Genomic DNA, 12160 nt, shown 5'->3' on the forward strand with positions numbered 1-12160 from the left:
CTCTTGATTTGTTCATTTTAGCCACTCTGACTGGTGTGAGGTGGTATCTCAGTGTGGTTTTGATTTGTATTTCCCTGATGATGAGTGATGTTGAGCATCGTTTCATGTGCCTGTAGGCCATCTGGATGTCCTCTTTGGAGAAGTGTCTGTTCATGTCTTCTGCCCATTTCTTCACTGGGTTATTTGTTTTGTGGGTGTGGAGTTTGGTGAGTTCCTTGTAGACTTTAGATACTAGCCTTAAGGATTTTTTAATCTCATAATACAGAAGGACAAGTGTAGGGGGTAGACGTTAAAACAGTATTAATCCTGATTTTAATTGTTAAAGATAGAGGTTCATGCATGGGGTTCATTCCACTGTTAATTTTAACTTGAAACTATTTGTAATAAAAACTGTGTGTGTGTGTGTGTGTGTGTGTGTGTGTGTGTGTGTGTAAAATATTACAGTTCCTTGCCTCTCACATAAAAATCCTGACTCGGGGGGGAATAGAGGTGGGGCTTGATCTTTCATTAAGTCCCACAGATGACTTGATTGCCTAGCCCAGTTTGAAAAACATTGTTTTACGTGCCAGTTAAATGAGTTAATATGGTCAGCGTCTACAGTCATAAGCACCCCATAAAATCAAGTTTAACCTGTTGATACCTTTTCCATTTTTCTTCAGTCTTGCTGCAAAGCTTATGAATATATGGGATACATTATGGAAAAAGAGCAAGCATATTCAGACGCGGCCTTAAACTATGAGATGGCGTGGAAACATGGCAGTCAGACAAATCCAGCAGTCGGTGAGTTTAACAGATGAGATAACCAGGTTTTCCCTGGAAACTTAGGTTTTATTTGTAAGTCTTCACTTAAATCCATTTAGTATTTTGAAAGAACAAAATACACATTAAGATATTTTAATGTAAAATATACATTAAGATATCCTAAATAAAAAGCCAACCTCCTTTATCAGTTCTTCTGAAAAATAAATTTTATGTTTATAATAGATTATTAGCTTAAAGTATAATTTCCTTAGATTCCAGCTGGTCCTTAGTTACATCTTTTTTTTTTTAATGTTTATTTTTGAGAGAGAGAGAGAGACACAAAGCATGAACAGGGGAGGGGCAGACAGACAGGGAGACATAATCCAAAGCAGGCTCCAAGCTCCTAGCTGTTAGCACAGAGCCCGACACGGGGCTCAAACCCATGAACTATGAGATGTGACCCGAGCTGAAGTCAAATGCTTAACTGACTGAGCTACCCAGGCACCCCCTACATCTAACCTTGCTCTGCCCCTTTCTCTCCCTTAACCCTCCGCTGTTTCTAAAATGGTTATGCTGTGGGGAAAAGTGTTCCAATGTCAAATCAGTTAGGAAAGCATTTCATTAAATCAAGATCAAGTTCAGTGGTGAGGGACGTGGGAGAGGCAGAGAGAGAGAATCTTAAACAGGCTCCATGCTCTGCGTGGAGCCCAATATATGGCTCAATCCCAGGACCATAGGATCATGACCTGAGCTGAATTCGTCAGATGCAAAACCAACTGAGCCACCCAGGCACTCCTGCAGTTCTCTTTACTGCAGAGCTTCTTGTGCCTTTAAACACTAATGTATCTTGTGATGGATATCACAGAGGGGACGTGTTTCCTACAATAATATGACCCTGGAACATTTTTTTTTACTGAGCGTCTAGAAATATCAACTTGTTCCAGTAATAGACTCAAGGAATGCGGTCTCCAGCATCCCTACCAGATAGACAGCATCTGGAATATACTTAGTGCCTAGCCTCTCCCCCGTTTTGTGAGGGAGCTCGTACCCATTCTCTTCCCTTTGTTTGTCCTGATCCAAAATATGCTGCATGGAAACTGATCAGGTCTCTTCTCGGAGCAGCCCACGGAGTCTTTTCCCTCGTACCCGTGGTGGCACTCTGATTCAACTCCATCCTGTCTCCCCCAAGACCTCTCTTCAAACCATCCCAGTTATTTGTCCATTCTTCCTGAGTCTTCCTTCCAGATCTTGCTCCCTTCTTGTTACTGTCTTCTGGAAACTCTAGAATAATGCTTCGCAATCTGTCCTTTGGAATAGTTGGTGAGATATTAATAGTTACTTCTTTAAGAAAAAAAGAAAAGAGGAAAGGAAGAGAATGGAGTACGAGGAGATTAGATTTCATGGCCAAATAAGTTTGGAAAAGGCTCTTTTGTTTCTCCATGACCCTCCTGACCTCTTGTACCAGAAATGAACAGTTCTTAAGTATAATTTAAGATCTAATTATATGTATAATCAAGCTATTTTTTATTAGGCATTTTAGTAGTTATTAACGTAGCCTAGAGTGGCATCAGTCCTCCGAGCAGCTGTGGCGTGGTGTGGACTCAGGTTTAATTTGCAGTCATATAGGTCGTTTTTACATTAACTGCTGTCAGTTCAGGACTTCCCCCACCTTGTATTTTTCTGGGGTCTCTATTTTACTAGACTGGTAAAGGACACAGGAACTAATACCGTACCATTTGTTGATGGTATTTTTCCTTCTCAAGTATCATGTATCCAACAGAATAAAGTCAGCTTGTAAAATAAAAATTCCTTAAATGTACTTTATTCCACAGAAGGAATACATTTAGAAGTTATTAAACATTCTGTTCCTTGGAACTCTTCAGCACATACAGAGATTCTGACTCATTCGTTCTCTGACTGTGTCATCTGTGTATTTCATCGATGAGTTTATCAATTTCCCCAACTTCTCATTAGTAAGTTTTCTCTAAGGCTCTCAGTTAATTCTGTAGTTTCTTCCTTAAGATGGTCATTGTATCCAATGTCTGCAGTTACCTTTCGTTTTTTCAGTTGTCAGGAAATCCTTAAAATTATGGTCATGTTCTTTCCAAAGGATTGAGGCTTGAGTGCTGTCACTGTGAAAGGCACCAGGAACTGAGATCCAAAAAGAAAACATACTTATGTTTCCCTCTTTACATCCACTCTCTGGTTACAAGACACTCACTAGACTGTGTGCATTGTTCATGTTCCTCCCTCTCCCCTTCGCCGCCTCCCACCATGCTACCTTTTTTGCCCCTCATTACACAGAGCTGGATTTTTGTAAGCTTGACAGGTAGAGTGCAGCCACAGCGCACATATCCTTTGACATTCTGGTGCTTTCTTTCCTCTCCAAAATTTTTTGAACAAGATGATCTATCAAGTTTCTTCCAACATTAAAACTTCGTTCTTCTAACTTAGTATTAGTCATATTTGTATGGTGCTCTAAAACTTCTAAAAGCATTTCAGGGCAAGTATTTCCTTTGATATTAAAAGTACACCAGGGCACCTGGATGGCTCAGTTGGTTAAGCATCCAACTTCAGCTCAGGTCATGATCTCATGGTTCATGGGTTCGTGCCCCGCATCAGGCTCTGTGCTGACAGCTCAGAGCCTGGAGCCCATTTCTGATTCTGTGTTTCCCTCTTTCTCTGCTCCTTCCCTGCTCAGCTCTGTCTCTCTCTGTCTCAAAAATAAATAAACTATAACCAAAAAAACAAAAAGTACACTAAGAGAGTGAGGGATTTTGATGAGGAAAACTGATCAGTTCACCTGACTTGCTGAGGTCTGAAGCCAGTCAGGAATTCAGACCCCAAAATTGAAATCCAGGTTTTTTGGCTCTAGTTTTTATGCAAAGTATGTTTGACATGGCTTGACATCTTAAATTGTTATCCTTTTTGAATGTCACCAACATCGTTTATTAGCCAATTTTATAATTTCTTTGTAACAATATCAAGTTTAACTCTCCAAAGCTTACTGGTTTCATCTTTGACAGTTTTATAGGCATGTGTGTTTATGTGTGTTTATATCAAACACTATGAATTTTAGATAAGTCCTGTTTCTTACTTTCTACTACTTTATGATTACATTAGCCAGTAATTCTTTTCAAATATTTGTTTGAATTTTTTAAAAAATTTTGGAAAAAAGTTTGGTACTTTCATTAGACCCCAAGAATAGCATTCAAATTTCTCTGTTTTATATTTGTAAGAGGTAAAGTGAAATATCAAACTTATTAATTACATATTATTCTACATTATGGTATATATATCATATCTTACTCGTTGAGTATACTGCCATTATTACTTTCTTACCTCCTGTTTGCTGACTCTTAGAGCGTTCTTACAGAAAAGCAATGATCATTTAAGAATGTCTTAAAACTTTATTTTAAATTTTAAGTATTTGAAACATGACATTTTGGTTTCATTAATTGTGCTAATTGTTACCAATCGTTGATGTGGAATATCTGGAGACTGCTCTGCCCTCTTCTGGGCCATCCCCCCAACTGCTGTGTCCTGTGGTGCTCCAAGCCCTTTTGTTTCCTTGGGTCCCCCGACGGCTTCTGTCTGGTCTGCTCCCTCCGCCATCTTGCTTCCCATTCCCTGGGCCCATCCCCTCGTCCTTCAGATTCCAGGCACTGTCTGACACCCACCCCCTCCCCAACCAGGCTGCTTATGATGGCTCTCTTGGCTTGTACCTTTCCTTTATAACATTTATCTCACTTTGGAAATTGGAAACGTACTTACATAATTACTTAAATAATGTACTTTCTGTCCTACTAGAATGTACACCTCCTGATTGTGGGAATGAGTTCTCCTGACGTGTTAAGTGCTAAATAAACCTATGTGGTGTAAATGAATAGCTGTGCTATCATTTACCACCCTGGGATGAGTTATTACTATAATCTGAAATAAGTGGCGTTTTTTTTTAGTACGTTACAAAAGCCCCTCCTGTAGGATGGCAGTCTTCTAACCCAACAGGGTATTCACTGCAGTCCTTTTTCTAACTCCATTTTCTTCACTCCCTGTTCTTCCTTCAAGTCATTCCATGTTTCATTTTCCCATCCCTTCTCTCTTTACAATATAGTCACCAACGAGCCTTCCTTAAGACTTCTCACATGAGTTAAGCAAACAAAGGAGGGGGCAGAAAAGACAATGCTAGCAGTGTGCTCTATAAATAGTGCTACATCATCATGCGGTTGTCTTTGTTTTTGTCTTAACAGGATACAAATTGGCATTCAATTACTTAAAAGCAAAAAGATGTGTGGATGCAATTGACGTATGTCACCAGGTAACACTTCAATTTAGATTTCTTAAAATTTTTCAGATACACAATGTCCTACTTTTAGTTAATCTCAAGAGGTACATGAGTACATCTTACTGTATTGGTAGAGGTGGATGGTGTTGTATTTGGATTAAGTGGGTCATCAGATACATCTGGGAGAGATTTCTGCTTTTCACATTTTAGAAAATAATAAAATTTACTTGAATCATTAAACATGTTTTTAATTGAGGTTCAAATAATAAAATGCTTATATCACATTAAAGACAGAGACTAGGGGAGAAGCATGGGAAATAAAACTGTTGATTCCCCAAGCCGTTGTTCTGAATAGAAGTTCTTGTGAATGTGTCTAAGTCTGGCTAGTAGAGAATGCAGATTTATAAGTTAGAGATAAAACGTATTTCTGTTATTTAGAAGTCATTCAATTCTATTTCTTGGGGTTTTTTTTCTTTTATAGTTTATTATCAAGTTGGTTTCCATATAACACTCATTGTTCATCCCCACAAGTGCCCTCCTTCATGCCCATCACCCATTTTCCCCACTTGCACACCCCCATCAGCCCTCAGTTCTCAGTATTCAAGAGTCTCTCTTGGTTTGCCTCCTTCCCTCTCCCCAACTATTTTTTCCCCTTCCCCTCCCCCATGGTCCTCTTAAGTTTCTCCTGTTCCACTTATAAGTGAAAACATATGGTATCTGTCCTTCTCTGACTGACTTATTTCACTTAGCATGACACCCTTGAGGTCCATCCACGTTGCTACGAATGGTCAGATTTCATTCTTTCTCATTGTCCTGTCGTACTCCATTGTATGTATAAACCGCATCTTCTTGATCCATTCATCAGTTGATGGACATTTAGGCTCTTTCCATGATTTGGTTGTTGTTGAATGTGCTGCTATGAACATTGGGGTACATGTGCCCCTATACATCAGCACTTCTGTATCCCTTGGGTAAATTCCTAGCAGTACTATTTCTGGGTCATAGAGGAGTTCTATTGTGAATTTTTTGAGGAACCTCCACACTGTTTTCCAGAGCAGTTGCACCACTTTACATTCCCACCAACAGTGTAGGAGGGTACCAGTCTCTCCACATCCTCACCAGCATCTATAGTCTCCTGATTTGTTCATTTTAGCCATTCTGACCCACATGAAGTGGTATCTCAGTGTGGTTTTGATTTGTATTTCCCCAATGATGAGTGACGCTGAGTATCATTTCATGTGTCTGTTGGCCATCTGGATGTCCTCTTTGGAAAAGTACATTTTCCTGGAAGGAGGCAAGATGACAGAGAAATAGGGAGTTCCTTTCTTCCCTCCTGCATCTCTCAAACAAAGAAGGGCTGAAGCCAAAGGACGCTGAGCAGCAGGAGTCTGGGAGGAAAAGAGACAGAGTCCACCAAGAAGAGAGGCTCATAGGGCTACCTTAAGATACAAGCCAAAGTACACATGGTGGAGAGTCCCAAATATCACTACGAGGAGGGAAATAAAATTACCAAAGGCACAACAAGAGAGACCAAGGGACCAGTAAAAGAACACTTCCTGAACGGACAGGCCCTGGACAGTCAACGAGCCTCCTTTAATATAGCAGAACTTTCAGGTGCAGAGGGCATAACAAGCTTTTAAAACCTATAAGAGACAGAAATGATGATTCAATTGCATTTCTATAATTGATCCCTAACTAAATGATCTCTTACTAAGTGACAAACATTTAAGTTTTGGGTTTAGAATCTGCAGCTTCTTTATATGTACATTGTCCCATTGATATATAAGGCACTGCCCTGTTGTTCCAGATAAGGCATTACATTACACATTGTTAGGAGCTCCAAGAAAAGCTGCTCCTTCGAAAAGCATTACATAATGTCTCCTATCCCAGATATCTGTATCAGCATCATTATAGTTAATGCTTGGCTTCAGTGATTGCTGTTGATTACTGAGCCCCTCTGTAAGGCGGTGTTTCACATTAAGGTTAAGGTTGTACATTAATGTAAGGTTATGCATTAGAATCATTTGTGGAATTCTTTTTTTAAAGAATGAGTATGTCCCCACTACTAGACTCAGTAGGCCTGGAAACTTGTATGTTTCAAAATCACTCCAAGTATATCTGATATGTGCTACTGGTCAAAAATAACTTTGTAAGGGTTTATTAATATCATATGAATAGCTAACATTTTTAAAGTTTTTTTTTATTTATTCATTTGGGTGAGCATGTGCTTGAGCCGGGGAGGAGAGAAAGAAGAGAGGGAATCCTAAGCAGGCTCCGTGCTGAGAGTGCCTGATGCGGAGCTTAATCTTGGAAACCATGAGATCATGACCTGAGTCAAAAATCAAGTGTGGGACACTTAACCAACTGAGCCACCCATTGATACATACTGATTTTTTACAACTGATCTATTAAAGAAGTAATTATATTTGTTGTGTTTCTCACATGTATTCTGTTGTTGTCTTCTAATTACTCTTACTAGGAGTTATGTCGCGTTTCAGATGTCACCTTTAAGAAGTGTTGGTACATTTGTAACATTAATACAGTGAAATCTCAAATGTAAGGCATATTTCCAGTAAGTGTTATAGCTCTGGTTCTCGGTCATTAATTACAAGTTCTTGTGCTTTTTTGTTTTTTGTCTTTGCAGGTTCTTGAAGGACATCCATCCTATCCCAAGATCAGAAAGGATATACTTGATAAGGCCCGCACGTCTTTGAGACCTTGAAAACTGTTATAATTTAGTTTGTTGATACAGCAGGAAAGCAAAGGAATCAGTTCTTCTAGTTCAAAATAGGCTTGAGCCAAAACGCTGTAACAGAAGCATCCTTTTCTTTCCCCAGCAGAGGCTGCTATTGTATATGAAGAGAAATACTGTGTACTAGGCGGTCTCTCATGGAGCAGGTGACTTAGAGCTGGGTTATTTGATTGACTGTCTTGATTGGTAACAGATTTAGTGTCTCTGTGGTAAAGATTATAACCCATTTCTATAAAGAACATTTTATTAAATACTAGGTAATTAGGTATCCTATACCATTTCTTCAGAGCATTAGTTGTTTATTTCAGGAAATATATTTACAACGCTGTTGTTCTTTGTTAACACTCTCTGTCGTTTCAAAGGTTGGAGAAAATTTTCTTGTAAATAACATATGAAAACGAAAAAGTCTATTTTAATAAAGACTTTATAAGTGTATGATTTGTATTTCTCTTGGAACTCGAGACACATGGTAAGTTTTGAAAATCAGGGTAAGCTCCCTGTACAATTCGCAGTGTATAATGAGTAATAGTACAGGATATGTGACTTGCCTAGAAAAATCTTTTTGGAAAAATACAAAGAATGTGAGTTTCCCTTCATCGAACTCATTCTTTCTGCTTTCGATGTCAGTGTGATCTTAAGAAATCATCTGTACCTAAAATCAGTTACATAGGTAAACTCGGATAGCAAGAATTAACCTTAAGCCCAAGGGCTCAGTCTTTGGGAATGACTTCAGACACTGTAACATCTGGCAGAGAAGGGTGTTGACCAATATTTCTGGTCAGCAGGGACTCACTGAGCACATCCTGTGAAAGCGGCTGCTTACCTTACCACACCTAAAACCCTCTGGCCAACCAGTTCTCAGTCTTTTACGTTAAGTCTAACCTAATCTTAATGAACTCAGTTTTTAGCATTATTTTTGATTTGTTGTCTATATCTTTCTCAGTTGTCTTTAAAAATATCCTAGAGTCTTCTATTTCATTTGCATGTTCAATAAATACAGAGTATTTTTTAGTCACTTGATGCTTCTATGTGTCCTATGTTTATTTCTTTTTATATCTCTTCTTTTCAGTCACTTCTGCAATTTTCCAGAGTCCTTTTAATTCCAATTATGTTATAAAATTCTAATCATTCTTTTTTTGAGAGAGGAAAAAAAAGAGCATGAGCGTGGGAGGGGCAGAGAGGGAGAGAGAGAATCCCAAGCAGGCTGCACACCATCAGTACAGAGCCTGATGCAGGGCTCAAACCCTCGAACCGCAAGATCATGACCTGAGCTGAGGTCAAGAGTTGGACGCTTAACCAACGGAGTCACCCAAGTGCCCCTAATCATTCTTTTTTTTTCTAGCTACCTTACTGCATTTTGTGAAAATATTTAATAATAAGAGCATTTATGAAGCATTTCGTATCTGTTAAAACACTTTCACGTGTCTTCTTATAGTTGACATCACCCCACAACCCTAGGATATAGGCTTCATTATCCCTGTTTACAACTCTGGAACTGCGGCAGATGATCTTTTTCTTGTATTTCAGCCTGAGTGGAAATTGTTAAGGATATTATGTAACAGAATACCTTCAGGAGTTCTAGTGAATTTGCATCATGGGATGCTGGAGTCCTGGAAATTGGATAGAGAAAGTAGAACATCTCTTCTCCCAGTAAGACATTTCCAGACCAGTCTTCCTATCTGTGAAATCAGGAGTTCGTTTTGTTGCCTCAGCAGCCACTGACTGTTTTGTTAGGTACATTCTAGGAACTTTACCTACATGGTGTCTTTTAATTCTCCTTCAGCTCTCCAGAGAAGACATACTCACTTTTCAGATGACGAAGATGGAGGTGCAACTAGATGAATTGCGCAAGGTCACAGAGAGCGACAGGATCTGGATTCCATACCAACCCAGACAACTTCAAAGCGCATGCCCTGTTTGCCATAGTGAGACATCTTGTGTAATTAAGAGAGATTGTGTCTATAAGAAAAAATTACCTTGTTTACATCTGGCTAACAGACAAAACTAAGTGTTCTGTCACAGAGATAGTCTAGAAATGAGGAACAAGAGGGACTGAGTGGAATACACAGTTCTTACAAATGTGGAAACTACCAAAGAGAAGTCTAATTGAGGAGCAGTGTGGTGTAACAGTTTAAGAACATGGATTTGAAGTCAGACTAGCCTAGGGTCACATTTGGCTCTACCACTGACAAGATGTTTCATCTTTCTCAGGTTACATAGGCTCTCTGAGTCTTGATTTTCTCCTCCATAAAGAAGCATAGAAGAATAAATCTGTCTCAGGTTGTTGTAAGATTTAATGAGAGAACATATATAAAACCTATAATGAATCTGACTCACTTAGGCCCTTAATAAATAGTGGCGCTACTTATTATAAGTGAAACAGGGCCAGGTAGTAATTGCAACTGGGAAAAAACCTTCACTGAAGAGAAAAATACAGTCCAGGGAAAGAAGACAAGTAAGTTCTCCAAGACAGCTCAATCAAACAGGATTCAGGGTTCTTCATGTTCTCCCTGCTCCCCACCCGTATTCCCTCTTTCCTTTCCCCCCTCTCTGTCGCTCTCCCCTCCCCCACAGACACTGTGCTGTATTCTCTACATGCATAATCTCATTTCATCGAGCTCTGCTTTTGCACTCACCTCCTGTACCCAGGATTCTCTATTCCCTACTCCTCTCCCTTACCCTGCTTCCTCTCTCTAAGCTTCTGCTCTAGGCTTATTCTTTCTTCCAGTATCTGTTTCCTGCTACCTCTTAAGGGGCCATGTCCATGCCCAGGCCCACGATCTAAAGTAGCCATCCTGTCATACTCTACCATATCACCCTTTTAAAACTCCATTTAACACACAAAACACATTTAACACAATCTCTGATATTTTCTTGTCCACGATGGCATGGTTTATGACCACACCTTACGCAGATCACACATCCAGGAAAGCAGGAGTTCACACTGCTCTGAACTGCTGCTTGAAGGAATCAAGTTCAGTGAGGATTTGGGGGCTGCACTCAGGACAGAGCAGAGGAGCACAACATGAATTTTCTGTCGGCCGAGGGTCAGAATACCATCCCCTCAAAGTTTAATGCACTTTAAGCTTAAGTCAGCTAGTATGAAGAACTGGGTCCCAAGAAGAAATCGATTTCTTCCCAATTCTTCCCAAAAGTCAAGAACCTAGAGCAATGCTGGAGGGTGTTCTGCACCCACAGCTGGGGAAGCTAGGTTGAACTTTGCATTAGGGTACAAGTAGCTAATAATCACTATGGAAACCAAATGACCAGTTAGGACTGACAAACTATTTGAGTTTGGGACTAGAGATGACAAGTGAATAGCCTTATACCAAGATCATATAGCAGCACTAGAGCTGATAAAGTAACAAATGTCTTGTTTGAAATGAAAGATTGGCAAAGGTGCAAGGCAACTACCACATTCTCCACTCTGCTGGCAGAGCGCAGCACAGCCTTCCTCAAGGGCATTTTGGCAACGCGGATTCAGAGCTTGCCCTCTGAGTAATCCCACTTAAAGAAAAGTTTATAGGCGATAATCAGAAACTTCAGTTAAAAAGTGTAATAGCTAAAAGCTTGAGGGTTTTTTTTTGTTACCAAACACTCAACATAAATGAAGTGGTCAAACATATTAAAAGTTTACTCAATAATGGAGTACTATGTTGTCATCAAAAACTACTTTCAAAGATTTTTATGTGTTTTTAAAACTTTTTTCAGGTTTTTAACTACTAAATTCTCATACTTAAAAGCAGAAATATAACTTCATATATTAACTTGCAAAAAATAGATGCATAGATATAAAGACACACAAAACTAGATGAAGTTAACCCAATTTATAACTAGTTCTGAGTGCTGAAATAATCAGAAATGTATTTCTTTGCTATTTTTCAAGTTCACCACAATGAACATATACACTAAAAAAGTTTGGGTTTTGTTGTTTGGCTTTTTTTTTTTTTTGAATAACGTTCTCAAAATTGCTTCCTGCTACCTGTTTAAAGCTGATTAGCTGAACAAAGGTGAGTAGAAAAACTACACAAAAGCTAGCAATCTTTCAACCCTTAACACCCACACTCTACTACTAATTATTTATGCAAAATGTAATCTGGTTTATTTTACTTGTCATTGAAAAAGATTCAGGACGTAGAAGATAGAAGGCAAGGCTGTTGGAAAATGTTAACATGCGTGGTAACAGCCCTGGTCACAGAACGTGAAATTACTAAGGAGGTGGGATCTCCTCTTGCCAAAAGGGGTGAAGAGCGCAGTCCCACAACTGCAGGAAAATTGAGAGCAAAACCAGCCCTCTGCATTTTCAGTCCATATTCTAGTAGCAGACTTTTGCCAGTGGAAATAACTGAAGTCACACAAGACCATGAAGTATGGTTGTGTAG

At 39.3% G+C, this 12160-nt stretch overlaps 1 protein-coding gene across 2 annotated transcripts in view; it reads left to right on the plus strand.

Moving 5' to 3' along the window:
- TTC21B (tetratricopeptide repeat domain 21B) overlaps window positions 1-8798 on the plus strand; it is a 78572-nt gene extending 69774 nt beyond the window's left edge. For both annotated transcript variants that reach the window (XM_029934457.1, XM_029934458.1), the window contains 3 exons: window positions 660-780; window positions 4992-5059; window positions 7671-8798. In XM_029934457.1, the coding sequence (XP_029790317.1) occupies window positions 660-780; window positions 4992-5059; window positions 7671-7748 (267 nt within the window). In that variant the 3' untranslated portion in view covers window positions 7749-8798. The remainder of the gene's footprint in view (window positions 1-659; window positions 781-4991; window positions 5060-7670) is intronic.
- Window positions 8799-12160: the final 3362 nt, after the last annotated feature.

The sequence above is a fragment of the Suricata suricatta genome, chromosome 3 (assembly GCF_006229205.1).
Source record: "Suricata suricatta isolate VVHF042 chromosome 3, meerkat_22Aug2017_6uvM2_HiC, whole genome shotgun sequence".
NCBI lineage: Eukaryota > Metazoa > Chordata > Mammalia > Carnivora > Herpestidae > Suricata > Suricata suricatta.